Source organism: Lethenteron reissneri, chromosome 23, assembly GCF_015708825.2.
Source record: "Lethenteron reissneri isolate LAM-NWPU_2019-01 chromosome 23, ASM1570882v1, whole genome shotgun sequence".
Taxonomy (NCBI): domain Eukaryota; kingdom Metazoa; phylum Chordata; class Hyperoartia; order Petromyzontiformes; family Petromyzontidae; genus Lethenteron; species Lethenteron reissneri.
In genome coordinates, this window is record NC_083801.1 from 1843465 (window position 1) to 1862259 (window position 18795).

The window sequence follows — 18795 nt, forward strand, 5'->3', positions numbered from 1 at the left end:
CTTCATTCTGGGGGGGGGGGGGGGGATTTAGAACTCATTTTGTCAGAATAGAGGAGCCTCTCAATCGCCTCTCACCGCGTTCAGGATTCGGCATTTTCACGTAGAGAAACTCACACCATAAACTGACGGTCACTCCAAAGTTTCAGGCCGTGTCCCAGCTCCATTCTAACTCCTCCCTCCCTCTGTGGGGAATGCATTCAGCCGAATGCAATCCCCACAAATGGCGGAATTCATCTGTGTGTAAATCTGGGAGCAGTTCCACCTCAATTTCCTCGAGGCCATCAGTCCACCACAAGGAGCCGAACGATGCCCCCTCGGGATGCTTAAGTTGGGCCTCCATCTTCCACACGTGTACATTTAAACTAAAGGGAAACCATTTAAAATTCAAGCTGCATCACTTATGTGCCGAGTCCGGTAACTCTCGTGCTAATGTCAATGCAAATACATTGCAGTAGGTATCATATTGTGACGAAGATAACAAAGATAATCGTGTGTAAAAGCAGCTGGTATGGGCATCTGCTAGGCAGCCTCAGCATCAATGAGGTAATAGCTCTATTTTTCAGAAGCGACCTGACCAAAAATGATAGCTCAACAAAAGTGGCTTATCATGTGGAAATTTTAAGCAGCCAAATAAACTCAACGCATTTTGATTCTAAATGTGTTGAGGTAAATAACCAGGAAAAAATACACATGACCACTCCAAATATACAGGCGTTCGGCTCGTGATCGAACCCACCACATCTTTCATACCAGACGAGGGAGAAAACATCTCACCAAGGGGAGCATCTAAAGTGTACACGTGAACTTAGCAATCTTCATCAACATCAAACATGTCTCAGAGTGCGGTGAGTGGCGAGTGGCGAGTTTATTTAGCCGCAGGACAACGGAGCCGCCGCCGCGAGAAACTTTGATTCCGAAGCACAGAATGGAGGCTATGGCTTGGAGACTTGCGGCACCAGCAGCTAGAAATAACAAACAGGGCCCTGCGTGCGGGAGAGGGTCTCGAGTTAAACGTACCCACTGCTGACAACACTTCCATGTGGACGTGGTTCATTTATTTTTGTATTTTGGCTTAACAGCTGAAAAGTGTAATCAGTGTGTTATTCCTCTGCTGCCAACTCGAGTCATATCAAAAGGAATATTCTGTGTGTCGGGACGTCATCCGCATTGCGTTACAAATGCAATTGGTATTTTCAATGGCGAGATGTTAATGATCTCGCGTGGTATACAGGAGGTCATGGGTTAGATCCCGACCCTGACGATGCCTGTATATTTGGAGTTTGCCTGTTCTCTCTCCCCATGGTTCCGTGGATTTTTCTCCGGGTCCTCCGTTTTTTTCCCTCAACGTTTATAAACGTGCGTTTAGCGTATGACTGCTGTAGATTTCCACGTGACAAGACACGTCGTTGAGTTATCATTTGTGGTCAGATCGCTTCTGAAAAAGAGCTACATAGCTCAGTGGGCCTTAACCTGGTAAAAAATTTATTGTAAATAGTTTTAGTACACCGTATTGCCAAATCAATAAGCACAATGTCTGCCTCCTTTCTCTATGTCTCTCCACATGAAGATATAGAACATATATTTACAGATTCCGTCATCTGAGATTGCATTCTTTCAGCATTGATTTAATACAGCACTCCCAGAAAGCCGTGCGGCTGAAGGTATGTGTGAAAACAAATCCATACTTTTCTTTCCTAATGTGGAGAGACAGATATGGGAAGATGCAGTCTCCTTATTTCGTCACTTATATTGCAAAACGGACTTGGTGATTATTTTGCGACAGGACGGGCCACGTGATTTAGTCCTGGAATGTCGCCGAACAACGCAAGCCCCCGAGTGTGATTGTCAACGAAAATCAGACTCATTTTGATTTCCAAAAGAGGCTTGGAAAATCGTCTCCTGCAGCTACATATCAAAACTTACAATATGTAAAGGAAGTGGCGTTTTCTCAGGGCATTAGCAAATCCGCTGGTTTCCCACCAATAACAAATACACTGTAATTTCTGCAAACAAGAAATATTAAAAGCGTGCCGTGTGCAGTAAAGCGGATGTTTAGGAACCCGCATCATTCCCGAGAGGACGTAGCTGCGACTTTATTTCATAACCTAAATCTAGCAGTTACACTCACAACCAGATTTGTAAGACCCATGGGCTTAGCGGCTAAAATGTTGTTTTATTTGATTTCCCCCCCCCCCCCCCCCATTGTGAAAGAGACCTTTGTACTTTCGTCTGTGTATTTGAATTGCAATAATTCAATTATTATTATTTGGTTCTTTCGGTAAAGTCACGTAGATAGAAACATAATAATACAAAATGAAGTGAATAAAAATAATAATAAATAAAGTGAAAAAAAATGCGAATGTCGACTGCAGTAGCCTGGTTCTTAATCGGAGTGAGTGTACTGGCATCTATAATGTAGACTGTAGGCTGGTTATTAAGCTGGGTGAGCGTACTGGCAGTCTATAATGTATACTGTAGCCTGGTTATTAACCTGAGTGAGTGTACTGGCAGTCTATAATGTAGACTTTAGCAATGGTTATAAAGCTGGGTGAGTGTACTGGCAGTCTATAATGTAGACTGTAGCCTGGTTATTAACCTGAGTGAGTGTACTTGCAGTCTATAATGTAGACTTTAGCAATGGTTATTAATATGGGTGAGTGTACTGGCAGTCTATAATATAGACTGTAGCCTGGTTCTTAACCTCAGCGAGCGAACTGGCAGTCTATAATGTCGCCTGGTTCTTAACCTCGGTGAGTGTAATTCAATTACGCTTCCCACATATCCAAGCTACCTTTCGGGCTCTTGGCCACTTAAACAACGGGCACCCCCCCACCCTGCCCGCCCGTGTCTCCCAGCGTGCACGTCCGGTCACGTGCGCGCAGCACGCGCGTGCTCCGCTGCGCGTCACAATGGCTCCCACCTCCTGACGTGCACCTCGAACGTGACGTTGGGCCCCGCTTGCTCCAGCCGCTTGACGCTGAATCGCAGGCCCAGCGCTATCTGCAGCACGATGGGAAGGGACACGGGGGGAGGAGGGTAGCGGCGGTTAGGGGCCGTCCATAAATGACGTCACGCGATTTTTGACGATTTTTGACCCCCCCCTCCTTCGTCACACGGCGTCACAAAAAGCCAGACCCCCCCCCTCAAATATGACGTCACAAAGCTCTGCCCCCCCCCCCCCCAAATATAAAACATGCTTCAAATCGCTTTAAACTATTGTCATTGTAGTGCGTATTTAATGTGGCGCTGCACTCTGATGTTGTAGGAGAAAACATTCATTAAAAAGTCTATTTAATTAAGTAGAACGTGTTGTCTATATTTATTTAAAGTTGCGCATTTTGATGTGACGTCACATTTCTCACCCCCCCCCCTCGTCACAAATGTCTGACCCCCCCCCCCCCAGGTGCGTGACGTCATTTATGGACGGCCCCTTAGGTAAACATGGGATAAGTCCTACTGTAAACGAAGCCATTAAGGTATTACCGCGTTGTTATTGCTCGCACATTCGATTACATGTCGGCCCTGCCTCTGGGATTGACGTCTCCTGCGATTGAGCGGGGTCAGCCGCGAGCCAATTTCCTGCCACGAGGCAGCCGCTTGTGATTTCCCGTGGAGAGAGGAGACGGCGAGCAGAGGCACGGCCCCACGTGCGGGTGGCCCCTCCTCCACGCGGCGCCTCTCCGGGTGCCCTCGTCTCAGTCCGACGCGGGGGTTAGGGGGCGCCACGGTGGCTGGGGAGATGTTGACTGCCTCGCCTGCTATGCAGGAGGTCGCCGGTTCGATGTTGACCCTGACGGTGCATGTATATTTTGGACTTTGTATGTTCCCCCCCCCCCCCCCCGTTGTGGATTTGTCTCCGGGTCCCCCGGTTTTTCCCCTCCACATTTAGAATCAACATCACGCGTTTTGAGTACTTGGCTGCAATACATTTCCACGTGGCGATAAGCCACTTCACTGGGTGATCGTTTGTGGCCAGGTCGCTTCTGAAAAACAGCTGAGTGGACCTTACCTGGTAAAATAAAAAAAAATAGTTTAGTTTAGGTTTGTCGCCCGGTGGTCTTCACTTCACGAACATTTCGTGCTCAATTCATGTTTCGTTTTCAAAGTCTCAACTTTGGGCCGCGTTGACAAATCGACTGGCTTTCCGGGAGAAGTCTCCATTATTCAGAAACACCTGCACTTTTGAAGAGCATGCAAGTAAAATAATCGGGGTTCACCAATTCACCCAGCGAATTGATGAAGTCACCATTCTAGGCCTGGATTTGATAACAAAAGTTTTGTCTCTAGATTTTACTTTCTCATTTGAATTTAGTTTTCTGTCTCAATGTTGCAACAGATTCCGTTAGCCTAAATGTAACGTCATATAATAGGCACACCATTGAAAAGTAGAGACGTTCTCCACACGCGGTGCAATGAATGCCATCCTGAGTTTTAAGCATCGCTACCGATCGATGGGTCGACGCACCGTGACACTCCTCACGTGTGCGCCGTGCTGGGTCTGCACAGACGTTTACCGGCGCTGTGGAGGCAGCAGCGAGGGTAGGTGGATCACCGCACAGATGGTGCGAAACTCCCTTTCTGTGGGCATCGAGGGGGTGCCGTACCCTGGATCGCTGGTAGAGCAAAGTGCGGATTAATGTCATTTGTGTGGGATAGAGTAGCTGCCCTCTCCGGTTTCCTCCCACACGTATGAACACTCATTATCTGGCTGAAAATGTCTTCATATAGAGAGAACTGCAGAGCTTGGGCCGTTTTTTTCTTGCACCGGCTCACCGCCTGGCTGCCTCGCTCCCTGTGGTTCCTCAGCGATTGTGAGATGAAATTTGTATGAACCACGACGCTATATGAAACTCAAACATTCATATTATTAGTATTTAACATGCAAGACACACATGCATATTAAACTTGACAAAAATCACGACTAAGTATGTTCTATTGAATGCGGCCTTGAAGAGGAACTTTTGTCCGATAAGCCTACATCTGTGACTGCCCGAGTGTGGATAATAATAATCATGATAATAACCTCTATTTTACAAAGCGTCTTTCATATTAAAGTGTCTCAAAGCGCTGTACATAGAGATACAACTACACTCACAAGTATAGATTGAATCTAAGCGAATTAGAAAGCTGTTAATAACCATATCAACGACTACACCCGACATTCGTATAAAATTAAATAAAAACTATGATAAAAGCGATGAAATACGTGGTTTTCAAATCTTAAGTTACAGGCAAAGCCTGTACAAATAGGTGCGTTTTAAGACGTGATTAAAACACGAGTGAAGCAGACTTAGAATATCTAATGGACCGACACGAAACTAATCTCTTTTTAATTTTAAACAAATTTGTATTTAGCCAGGTAAGGCCGCCTACTGAACTATATCCCTCTTTTTCAGAAGCGACCTGGCCACAAATGATAGTTCAACAAAGTAGCTCATCACGTCGAGTAGCAGCCAAATGCTCTAATCGCGTGATGTTGATTCTAAATGTGGATGGAAAAAGGACCCAGAGAAAAATCCACACGACCACAGAGAGTGAGACACGCAAACTCCAAATATGCAGCAGGCGTCAGGGTTGGAATGGAGCCCACGACCTCCTGCATACCAGGCGAGTTAGTTAACATCTCGCCACCGAGTGAGGGATTCCACAATCGCCTGGCTGCAGAAGGCTCCGTCTCCCACAGAACAAGGCAGTCCGCTCTTCGGGACAGGAAGTATTGTCCTCTGCGAGGTGCCAACGAGGAGCCCCAGTGGTGGCTGCGTCACGGAGGCTGCAGGAGACCTGGCGATGACGCGCTGCCAAATCGCCCCCCCCCCCCCCCCCCCGGAGCTCTTTCATCTCAAATCCCGTTGTTCATACTCTCCCGTTCTTTCGGTAAAGTCACGTGGATGAAAAATAATAATAAAATAACACGACGTTTCGGTCGCAACACAAGCGTCCGTCATCAGGTGAGAAATAATGATCGGCTGTTGTGGCTTTAAATAGGCACGGGAGGGGGGGGGGTGTAGAGTCGTGGCTGCAGGAGTTCACGGGGGGGAGAGGGGGAGAGTTTGTGGCGTGCAGGGACCGGTGGGGGCTGGATAAATTAGCATGCCCATGAGCTTGAGTTAGTAAACGAAAACAGCACGGGCGGGTGAGTGAAAATCACAGCAGTCGAAACTTGCCGAGTTGTTTACTGGAATATTGGCCACACTTCCTATGCTGTATGTACGATGGCTCTTTGGCAAAGTGACGTTTGCCACCGACCCTTAAATGTGGAGCAATCCCTGGATTGAAAAAAAATATTATCTTAAAAGTTTCAGTTTTATTTCCTCGTCTGTGGTCGGCTTGCCTTCGTCATCGTCCCTGTGAGTCTGGAACAGTGGCGGAGCACTTCAATTCCCCTCCTCTGTGACAACGGCGAATGCTCAATCCCCCCCGCCTGCGTCTGAACTGCGTCTGAACTACTGTAGCGGGGCAAGGCGTGAATCGCATTTGCATCACGGCGTCACTCGTCACGTTCGCTTGCCACGTGGAGCCTCACCCGAGACTCGAGGCTCTGTTTCAGGAGGGTCCTGCCAAGTTTGTACGATGCTACTGCTGTTGTGGCTGGCTGGCTGTGTGCAATCCAAATTGAGTAACTTGCGGATAATTTTACCAGCGTTGTGAGTGTTTGGGCAACACCAGTCGAAATGTATGTTTGATTTCTATAGGAGGAAACTGGAGAACTCGGAGAAACCTCGTGCAGAACAGGGGGAGAGAGAACTCACACACCCCACAAAGGCACCCGAGTCAGGAATCGAACCCAGACCCTTACTTGCTCTGAGGCACGGGTGTTACCACTGCGCCACCCTGCTGCATGCAGGGTGGGTGAAGCGTAAACTATAAAGAGCAGTAGGACTGTGATGAATAGTCCCATAACAATGTTTTACATGCTGTCAATAGCGGATTTCCTTGCTACACGCCAGCAGAGCACGCACAGTGAGACGTGGAACATATGGCTGTAGCAGAGTAGGATGCACCCCATATAGAGTGCAGAGATCCATCGAGTAAGCAAAGAATTTTGTTCAGTAAACACGGTTAATCTGATTGTGACAGCGAGCGGCCAATCACCCGGCCACTCTCTGGCGAAAAATAAAAGCGTAAAAGAAGCGTTGGAACAATTAAAAAAATGCTTCTCCGAGTCTATTCTGCTGCTCCAATGGCACACATCGCTTACCAGGGCAGGGAGTTCGAGGTGGGAAAAACTTGGTGTCAAGGCCCGGGATTCAGCGCTGGGATTAGAGTCCGCGAGAAAGTGATTTGAGCATGAAATTGTGAATAAAATAAATAAGGTCTTGGTGTCGAGGCTCGGTGTGAGGGCAGGAAGTAGTTCTAGGCGTGATGGATGGCTGCGGATTAAGGCTGTGGGAGTATTGGGAGGAGAGCTTGGGATTAAGGCTGAGGTGATAAATCCAGAGGTGAGCCGTGGGCGAACGCGTGCTGCGGCGATACTTACGCTGCTCTGGCCGGCCATGGGGTTGCCCAGGTCGCACAGAACGCTCCGGGATGCATTCTCAGCCTTGTAGGAGCAGCTCAGCAAAGTCAGCGACTGTGCGGCGTCAGGGGGCGATGGGGTGTGGGGGGGGAAGACCAGGCAGCAGGGTTACAGACGACGCCGCCACCGCCACATGCTCGGGGAATTGTTTGTTTTAACAGCAAGTTGTGTTTGAAATACAACTGCTTTTTATGATTTGGTTTTTTTTTTCACCAGGCACATGCATTATTATTGTTTATTGTATCAATACGCACGGCTCTGTTTGACTGGGGAAAAATTTGTCATATTTAGTTTTATCGACCAATGTAGGAGGACTGTTTTTTGTCAAAATTAGTTCAAGCTGCAAAACCCAGACTGGCATCGACTTTCCGAGTCTCATCAGCAGGGTGTGGCCAGCTATTTATTTGTACGCGTACGAGTACAACAGTAAGTCATACCAACACCGCGCATTCACATTGCACCGACATACAGCATTCCCTCGTTATTCGCGAGGGATATGTTCCAGAGATGCTCACGAATAGTAAATTTCACAGACAATGATAATGGCCTTAAATAAACAAATACATACTTAAATAATACATATCATAACTTTATCACATCACATTCTCTCCCATCACTTTATCTCATTCAATCTATCTCATCACTTTGTCGCATCACATTCTATCTCTCTCTCTCTCACTCGATGCAGTCGTGTAGAGTTCCAGACAGCCAAAAATCGCGGATGGCAAGTTCGTGAGCAACCATGGAATACTATACACGACAATACGTGAAATCGTGGAACAGCGTTAGAATGCAAACGGCACCATGACGTACGATTCAGCAGAAAGTCAAAATAAGACGCGCAGAAAACACAAACGCATAAAAGTTACCCAGCTCAGCAACAATCACACACTTCCCTTTGGCGAGGCGAATGAGAATCAGAATCTTTATTTATCTGGAAGAACCCGATAAGCTATGAATCTCTATTTCACAGTCGCTTCACGCTGCACCGGACCCTTCGGTGCAGCCGTGCGACACTTTGCAACTCACAAAGGTTATTTTACACTATGAGACCTCCTTTACCAGTGGCAAAATATAGTAATAGGTTTTTATAATTTCAACTGGTACAAAAACTGACACCTTTATACAAGGCATCATGTTTGCAATAACCACAACACAAGCAGTCAAAATGCAAACAAAAAGAAACAACTCTGATGATGATAATGATGATATGCATAAACAACTCTGATGATGATAATGATGATATGCATATCATCATTATGTTTCTTTTTGTTTGCATTTTGACTGCTTGTGTTGTGGTTATTGCAAACATGATGCCTTGTATAAAGGTGTCAGTTTTTGTACCAGTTGAAAGGGTAAAAACCTACTACTAAAGGTTATTTTATCTCCGCCACACGTTCGGGCATCGGAGTGGCGGCCCAGAGGTCAGCAACCAAGAGGAAGACAAAGAGTCAAATGGCGGGGCACTGTTAGTGTGGATGATACACTTCCAGTGGAGCAGTGGCACCCAGCACTGGATGTAATAACCCCAAGCACACTCTCCGATGTTCACATCATACGAGCGGACGGTTGTTTATTTGTTCCCAAGTGTGGAGGATTCCCGATGAGAGGCGGCTTGGGTGTCTTGGAGGGACGTTCTCTGCTCGTGCCCCGAGTAATTGTGGGCCGCCAGATGCCAGGACCACTTTTGAAATATCACCGGCCAAATAACTGTCAAAAGGACATGTTTTTAATACGAACGTGCAAAAGGGTCATTTTTACACATAAACGAAGGATCGTAAGCAACGCGGCCTCACAAGTGGAGCTCACGTCTCCCTTATCGCGGCAGCCAGAGCCGCGAGACGAGAGAGGGCAGAACATCTCCCACGCGGGAAGTCATTCCTCGTCTTTTCTCTTTTCAGCCAGACTATCGTCATAAATTCTGTATCCCCCCCCCACCTATTTAAACTTTTATTTTCTGCGAAAACACATATCTCAAGCTCTTACAATTACTTTATAGTGGCCTAAATCAGGCAGGCTGTGAAAAGTTCAGTCTGGCTATAAGATGATGACTGCAGTTAAAATTGTATTTGGCCTGTTAGTGGTACGGGGAAAAATGTTAAATGCACAATGTAATCATATACAGCAATGCTGCTACCCTCATTACTAAATACCATTGGATTTAGAGATCCATTCGGTCTCAAGAACAGAGTTGTTTTAGGCAATACACGTTGGCACTTTATGACCTCCCATCTATTTTAATAAAGTTTTTCTCATTTTCTAACATTAGACATGTGCGCGTGCGCAGACAGAATGCAGTCCCTTGTGCGCTCATGTTTGGTTTCATTAGCGGCACATTAGTTGAAAACGAGGGCACAGTAGACGGATGATAAACATGCGAGCCATCTGATTTGGCTGGACGGAGAGGAAACTGCTGCTCTTGCAGCAGGCACAGCTGCGCCGTAGAGCTGAGGGCAGTTACACACCCGGAGGTCACACGGAGCCGCGCCGAACTCCGTTAACCACTCCGCTGAAATTTATTTCCTACCGCAGGAGGGAGGGATGGATTATTACATTAATGGAGCAATCGGCGTGTTTTGTCCTCGCGGAGAGAGCGGCTATTGTTGACACTGAACAGTGAGGGTGGACAAAGAGGACTGATATATGTTTGGCAATAACATTTCATTCCCGTATTTTGGTACTGGCAAAGGAGGTCCCATGAAACAACATTTAAATCTTTGTGATTGTCTTTTTCGACACTGTCTTTGTCTTTTCGTGAGCCAGGCGAGAGAGCTCTGAAAATTATTTTTTTGCGAGGGCCACGGGACTAAGCCGGGCTATACAGTGTACTTTCAAAAAAGCCGGAACAATTTTAATTTACATATTTTCTATCACAATTTTAGTTGAGCATAACTTCGTTACATGGGATTTTGCCGCAACCCTGGTACATAATTGCCTGCCCGCATGACAGGGCCTTCAATTCTTGCAGGAAGTGGTGCACTTTGGCAATTCCCGACAGAAATTGTGGGAATGTGAACATCGGCTCCAAACGCACGGGGCTCGATTGAAATTACACGAACAGCGAAGCTATCCGGTTCCCTGTAATCACAACAATCACTAGCCGCCATTAGCGGGTGCAACGGACACCAGCAGCGATTGCAGGCATCGTGCACCAGGTAGCGCAGCAACTTTCAGGGTTCATCGCGAGGCCAAGGATCGGTGTTCTACATCAGACTGACACAAGGCTCCCTCACGTCATTGCGTGAGGGGCCTGGGCTCGACTCCCGACTCGGGATGCTGTGCTGCGTGGAGATTGCATGTTCTCTCCCTGTTCTGTCTGGGCTTCCTGTGGGATCTCTGGTTTCCTCCCATAGCTAAATATACATACACGGCACTGTAAACAGTATTGGCGAAAAACATCTCAATGCTGACAAATCACCTGCGAGTTACACAATTGAAGGCACGTTGAACTTCTTTCACGCCGATTAGTATGGTTGGCTACGTACGGTGAAAAAGAAGTTCAACACACACGTGCACGCACCCTAAGTAGCCAGTCGTGCTAATCGGAGGTGCGGGGGAAGGACAACAAACTAAACACAACAATTTACATCATGAGACCTCCTGTGCCAGTAGCAAGATATAGTACTAGGTTTTTACCATTTTGTCTGGCACCAAAAACGGACATATCATATCATTATCAGAGTTGTCTCTTTTTGTTTGCATTTTGACTGCTTGTGTTGTGGTTATTGCAAACATGATCCCTTGCATAAAGGTGTCAGTTTTGGTGCCAGACAAAAGGGTAAAAACCGATTACTATTACTAAACACAAGAAGCAATTCGTTTTCAATTTATATCGGGCCATGATTGGGATCACAGCAATAGCAACATCGCACCCGACTGCAAACTTGGCAAGACCCGAGCGTCATAAATGATAGTAAGGTTTGGAGATATGGGAAGACATTCGTTACCTTGCGAGTTCTAAGTAGAAATAATAACAAATCACCGCAGCTTTTGAGCTCGTTTCCTGTTTGTCGTCTGAGAAGCCGTCTCATGCCGAGGTCAGTTCACAGGACCAGTCTCCCATTGCACTCCAGAAGGATCACTGACCAAGCGGTCCGCCCGTTATATATGTACCCCTTGTAAACCAGTGATGTTGATGAACGTGATTAGTTGTTTTTTGTAGAATATCTAGTGAAATGTGTTGTACAAATATATATGTTTGGAGAAAACTATATTTTTTTAATTATGTACGTTTAATGTCGTGTTGTCAGTGGCATAAGAATACATTTGAGCCGATTCATCGTGATTATAGCCCCCCCCCCCCCCCCCCACGTGACCTCTCCCGGGCGGCGGCAGTGGGACAGCGACTTGCTCCGTGTGACTGCCAAATGATCTCCGCCGAAGCTGAACTTCGCTAAGTTCAGCGCAACGTCCCGTGCACCGAGGGGTTTAGTTTGTGTAGTCGTCGTTACAAATCAGCGACAGCTGTGGGGAATCTCAACTCATCCCCGGAGGGAGCTTCAGATTTGCCTGCAGGACCTCAGTGGCGTTGACTCAGCGCTGTGACTGGCCTTGCCTCGTGTCCCAGCACCACGCACCCGGATACCTCTGCAGTGTTTCCTAGCACAATACCGTGGCTAGAAATAGCACGTCATTATGCAACAGTGGCACATCATGAATGCACTTCAGCGCCACAGCTGGACGAAGGCCCTCCCCCACGCTCTCTCAGTCGTGGGCGTTGTTTGTCCATACTTCACCGTGCTGGTCAGGGCGGATCGGTGGCACGGATCTCAATCGCCACCGATGTTAGCCGTGGACTCGAATACAACTCAGCTCACCGAGTTCTCAGCACCGGGTGCTCACCGACACTCGACTACCCCACATACAACTAAAACGGGCAAGTGCGTGACGTTGATGATCGACGTGACCATCATCTATGCCAGCGGTGGGCAATCTGCGTCCCGTGGAGCCCCCCTCGTAGATCGCCTGGCCTCGGTGTCTCTGTGGTAATGCTCGGGGGTCGCGGTGAGTGCACGAGCGACGGTGTCACTGAGGTCAAGGAGGGCCTCTTGCGTGGCCCACCGACTCGTCCGCCGTTGCCCGTCACTGATCTCGACGGCGCTCGTGAGCAACGCAGCACCAACGAGGCGGAGGTGGCAGCGTTGGCAGCGTGCTCCCTGCACGCTCCCTCGCCACTCCTCCATGCACCAATCCACATCGCGAGCTCTCGCTCTTGCGGTTTCCCCCCCACCCCCTCCGATCTCATCCTCACAAAAAAAACTTCCCAGCCAAGAGACTGACTTATTTGTGTGTCTTTGTTTTTGTCTCGGCCTGTGTTTAATAAAAACGACTTTGTTTAATAACTTGAAAAGAAAATAAGGAATCAGGATATCTCAAAATATCTGGATTGTGTACGTAATCATACTCGGGTTTATTACAAGAGCCATCATTGCCAGACCACGTGCCCTGTTCTTCGTTCAAACTGTTTTTTTTAGCCCGTCTCGAAGATCTTTACAATAACGTGCACAAATGTGAACACGTGTGAGCCGAACCAGGGGGCACTCGAATTTATATGATCCAACATGGAAATCATGGCAAACTTCAGTTTATTACTGGGTACCATATTCGTTGAATACCAAGGTTTATGACTTTAATGTGTCTTGGTCTAGCACAGTGAGATCACATTTTAAATGTTGTAAATGACAAGAGTTGCCAAAGTGCTCGAGATATCAATCATTCACTGAGTAAAGTGCAATCATTATCGCCACGTTGGCGAGATGTTAACTACCTCGCCTGGTATACAAGAGGTCGTGGGATCGAACTAAACCTATATGCCTGTATGTTTGGAGTGTGCGTGTCTCTCCACGTGGTCGCATGGATATTTTTCCCGGCCCTCTGGTTTTTCCCTGTACATTTAGAAAAATGCGTTTCGAGTATTTGGCTGCTATGCATTTCCACGTGATAATAAGCCACTTCGTTGAGCTATCATTTGTGGCCAGGTCGCTTCTGACTACTACAAAGGTACTCGAATGTATACGTGTGAGTTTGTGTGTGTGGCGGTTTGGGAGCGGAAGTGTAGCGGTTAGCGTGCTGCTTTACGAACCCAGCGACCCAAGTCCAAATCCCGCCCGTGGCCAACATCGGTGATGATTATTTGAACCGGTCCTGGGCCTACCCTAGGTCGACTCAGCCTCAGATGAGTACCAATTACGGTGTGTAAACATCGCCACTGGGGAGACAAAGGTAGTCGGGAGTGGTGCTGGCCACCTACCCCCTCGTGTGCCTTGCTGGTCTTCATAGGTGTTACTCCCTAACGAAACTTGGCCCAAAAAGTCTATTCAGGCTATACGGGGGATCTTTGTCTTGTGTTGGTTGGGGGCACGGTTGATTGGACATCTATCGGGGGGGTTTTCACCCTGGTGTCAGAATGCTCCACATGCCCCACCCTTGCATCGCGATTTGTGGCCATTTACGGCGGCACCACGGGTTCTGCCAAATCTGCCCTCCAGAACGGTGCATAACATCCGATCAATAATTCGAGTGGAAGTCGTTTTTATGAAAAAGTTTATGTGAGCAGAACCACAACCCAACGTATGCAAGTGGGTCCACGATCTGCTTTTGTTTTGCGTTGGTTTAAGAATTCTCACTGGGTTCGGGAGAATGCTTACAAAACTCTGTGCATGCATCCAAAGGTATAATAAACGGTCTACACATCCAGCAACCCCGAGAAAGAGCAAAGAGCGCACGTCAGGGATGCCTGCGGCATTTCTGTTCACAACCACGGACTTCATTAAAGTGACATTTGTTGCATTATCATGAAACGCAATCAGATATATTTCCGTTACCAGATTCAGGAAAGTTCATGATGGACCACAGCACCCGTTGATGTGAGCTGCCAAATCGACTGTAAATACGAAATGGCAGCTCCACGTCCTATTACCCTGCAGTGGGGTATCGTGGTATTTACGTGCCACGCCAAGAGCCCTGCTGCCTCTGTCGAGCAGCAGCAAAGCACAGCACACAGCGCCACGTCTGCTGTGCACATGTGGCTGCCTGCCTCTCCATAGGAGAGCAGATAAGAAAGAATAACTCAGACGTGAAACTTTCGTGACTGCAGTAATTCCTATTCTTGGTTCTTTCGGTAAAGTCACGTAGATATATAACACATTTTTATATATATATATTTTTATAATAAATTGCTTTTATGATTTTAAATTTACAAATGTATATATTTATTAAATTTCTATTATTTGTATTTTACATCATTATCATTTTTCTATCTACGTGACTTTACCGAAAGAACCAAGAATATAACAAGAATAACTCATTATAACCTAGCACATTGCATTTAATGAGGCTATTGATGTAGTGGAAGATTTTTCAAAAACTGTTGTGTTACTGTAACCATTTAAAATGAATCTGAGTAAATAATTTTTACAATAAACTTGCACGTGCATCAGCCCAATATGTTACGATGCGATGTCTTGCTTCGTCATCGCTCTTGATGCCCGTATAATGTTTATTTGCGTTAATTATGGTTTTGCGCAGCATTCGTTTTTAGAGCAACTGATTGAATTTACCTCGATGTCAAATTTGTTCTTTTAAAGGAAATTGGGTCAGACAGACACCTTGACGAAAATAACCAGACCACATCACCGGATTATTGGTCGTGGAAAAATCCTGGGAATTTTGCCAACAATTGGACGAAAAGCGACACTGGACAATGCGTGGGTTAAGCTCGTGATCTTGATGATTTTCTAACGTCTCAAATTAATACGAAAGTCTTGAACAACGAATCAGTGCATCGACGGAGAGACACGCAAAGCGACATTGCGCTTAAATTCATGAAAGCAAACAGGCAAGATTCACAGCTTCGCAAAACGGGCAAAACACATCTCTGTTTTGGTGCTTTGCTTCACCAGCGGTAAACAGATGCTCCAGTCGTTATTTCGTTCAATTCTTGCCGGTGTAAACACGCATTTGGCGACCCCAGTCATACGGCAATTTGTACGGGGAATGACCGACGCGAGTCTTCAGCAGAGTGGACTTTAAAGACCTGTGCCGTCATCTGTCCGTGTGTGCGATCTTCTTTCAGTATCGGCCCAAATCCAAATAAACAACTTGCAAACACATTGACAAATGCGAGGTAACAAAACCGTTTCAACAATAGTTACCGTAATGTAATTATTATTATAACTGTTCTATTATAGTTTCATGCATTCCAATTTTCCTTACAGAAGTGGTAATGAATCTCCACAGACTTCCCTCGGGGTTAAACAAATGAGACTGGATGTCACTGCGTGTCCTCGCACTCTTCACAACAGACTGTTGGCCAAACATCCCAACAGAAGATCACATAGCTGGGGCAACTGTTGTAGTTTCCTACGTCTCTGAATCATTGTCTCTCTCACTGTCACCGACAGCGAACAAAAAACTGTGGCCGTTACAAAATCCAACATTTTCTTTGTGTCTTTCGGTAAAGTCACGTAGATAGTTTAACACGTAGCAGGCTTTCACGACCAATATTATTCATAATAAAGGTTTTTGGGTTAGATCGCGTTATTTATAGATGTGTGGCAACCCTCCACCACCCGACACGGCCAATCAGTAAAAAGTGTCACGTTGACAAAAGACAAATAGTTCACTACTTTAGCCCGCCGCCGGTGTGTTGAGTGAATCCACAACATTTACAATTTTTGAGTACGACGTTTCGCTGGTAATTACATCCAGCATCATCGGAAAATTTGCAATTTTTATAATGAATCACGTAGATAGGTTAAAATTAATTATGAATTTGAATTCCTGCAGTCACGAAAGCTTTAAGTAAAAATCCCACATTGTTATCACCTGCTAGCAACAGCAAGAGAAGATTAATGTGAAACCGTAGTGGTGGCTCCAAGTGAAGGGGTGGGACCGGGGCGGGCGATGGAGATGATTGCCACAAAAATGAGTTGACATTGCCAGAGAAAATACGTTTTTTTTTATTAACGTAGAGGCCTGTTTAAAAAAAAAAAAACTTCATTTCAGGTCCACCCAACCCCCCCCCCCCCCCCCATGTGGAAGTTTGCAAATCTACGTCTGGTGAGACGTCGATCAGCAAGGCCCTCCCGTGACGAGCCGTGGCCACGAGGTGGGCGCCGCATGTACAAGTCGGGGGGGGGACGAGGGGGGGGGGGTGGAGGGGAGGGAGGCCGAGGGGAGGGGGGCAGGGCGGAGGGGAAGCGAGGGAAGGGGAGGTGGGGGCCTCACCTCGTTGCGGACGATGCCCACGTAGTCGGCCTCGGGGGGCAGCACGAGGACGAGCTCCGCCTCGTAGGCGCCCTCGCCCGCGTTCCGTGCCACGAGCGCCAGCGTCACCAGGTTCTCCTCCCCCACCAGCAGCGCCTTGCGGTCCCTGGGGGGGGCACGGAAACTCGCTCAGAAACCATCGCAGACGGCCCAGGTGCCCCTTTCGGGGATGGAGTGTGAGCAGCGGCAATGGAGGTGGGGGGGGGCACATAAATACATAAATTCCGCGTGTGGAAGCCCCGGCACATGGAGCTCACGGGCTGGGGGCGAGGGAGATAAATGGGCTCGCTGCCCCACTTACGTAGGGGACTGCGAGCGGTCAGCCAGGTGCCCTTACACAGACGGGTGGGGCAAAGGCTCTTCATGGGGAATCTGATCATTGTTGTTATTTTATTATTGATAATAAAGGGGGTTGTTTTTGGGGGGGTTAGATCGCATAGTTATAAATGTGTTGGTAAACCCACCACCACCCGACACAGTCAATAACCAGCAGAACGTCGTGAACTCAAATGATAATGTTGTGGAGTTTCCAACACACAAGCGGTGTGCTGAAGTAGTAACTAACTGGCACGTTTTGTTTACGTGACAAATCTTACTAATTGGCTGTGTTGGGTGTTGGCGGGTTTAACGACACATTCGTATTTACGCGATATAACCCATTTTTTTTTTTATCATAGATAATATTGGTCACGAAAGTCTATGCGTTAAACAATTGTATTATTATCGTTCCACTTGTGTCACCAGGAAAGCCTCACTCAGGAGTCTCAACGCTATTTTTCAAGAGTGTCCCGCAGTAGGGGGCAATGTTGTGACTCTGCTTGTGTCATTTGCGGGCAATTGATCAGCATCGGGATGTTTAGCCAACCCCCAGTCACACGCTGTGTATTGTCTTAGCTATGCGAGGAACCCGGACAACCCGGAGGAAACCCGTGTAGTACAGGGGGAGCACGTACAGACTCCACACGGAAGGCTGCCCGAGTCGGGAACCAAACGCTGGCCGTTCTTGTTGCGAGGCGTGAGTGTCAGCACTCTGCCGCCCTATAACAAATCTCCTGCCGCCTCAGTCCTCCATAGCTACAGTGGGAAGAGCCTCAGCTTCCGAGTGGACTGCATGGTAGCTGCAAGCTGGACTAGACTCTGAGGATGCATTCGTCTCTGACATCCACCGGGTCACACGTGGCTTTAGGAATTTGCACTTTTTCAAGCAGAATTTTCTCTCCAGAACCTCTTTTCTCTGTAACCCGTGGTGATTTACTGATTTCATGTGTTGCTCCAACACATGCTGAGCATATTTTAGAAAGTGTATATAAAAATTGTGCTGACTTGCTCGACTTTATTTTTCAATCCCAACTTTTATGGCATCGATTGAACACACAATCTCCTGCATGAGATCTCCTTTTTGTCTGTGAGTGTAGAGGAAGGGGAGAAATGGACGTGAAAAGAAAAGTTCACCCCTCGGAACATCGGGGATGATCCGTGGGCCACGATTGATTTGAAATGTGGTGTCACTGTCTGGTAGGGCGACGTCCGTCTCACAACACGTGTCGGACATGTATGATGGTCGGAGCCTCATGGTAACGGCACAGCGCAGGGGTCGGCAAACCTGCGCCTCTGGAGCTGCACGCGGCTCTTGAAGGGCCGCTTCGTGACACGTGACTTAGCAAGGAGACCTCCGTCTCGTATTCACGTGCATTGCAGCTCTTGAGATATTGGGTTGTTTTAACCGAATTCGAAAAAAAAATGGCCTTTCTTGTTATTTTGGTTGCCGACTCCTGGCATAGCAGATCTGTCAACCCTCGTGGACGATCCACTGTTGGGGAAACGATCGATAGATGAGAGGAGTTTGACTGTCTGGTGTTGGCATCAGGCCTGGCTCAAGCTCCTCTTGGATGAGGGGGTCCCGTAGAGCTGGCATGTAGAGGGCCACCGTATCAGTGATCACCACTAAGGAAAGTGAACTTGGGTGGCCCGAAGGAGCATGTGAGTGTGGCTGTGCGTGCGTGTGGCTGAGA

General features: G+C 47.4%; 1 protein-coding gene across 1 annotated transcript in view; it reads right to left on the bottom strand.

Annotated features, from left to right (window-relative positions):
• LOC133345827 (integrin alpha-8-like) overlaps positions 1–18795 on the bottom strand; it is a 126482-nt gene that overhangs the window by 41025 nt on the left and 66662 nt on the right. Inside the window, exons 20-22 of the mRNA XM_061556844.1 lie at positions 16745–16889; positions 7478–7570; positions 2921–3000 (exon numbers count right to left, since the gene is read on the bottom strand). Coding sequence (XP_061412828.1) covers positions 2921–3000; positions 7478–7570; positions 16745–16889 — 318 coding nt within the window. The remainder of the gene's footprint in view (positions 1–2920; positions 3001–7477; positions 7571–16744; positions 16890–18795) is intronic.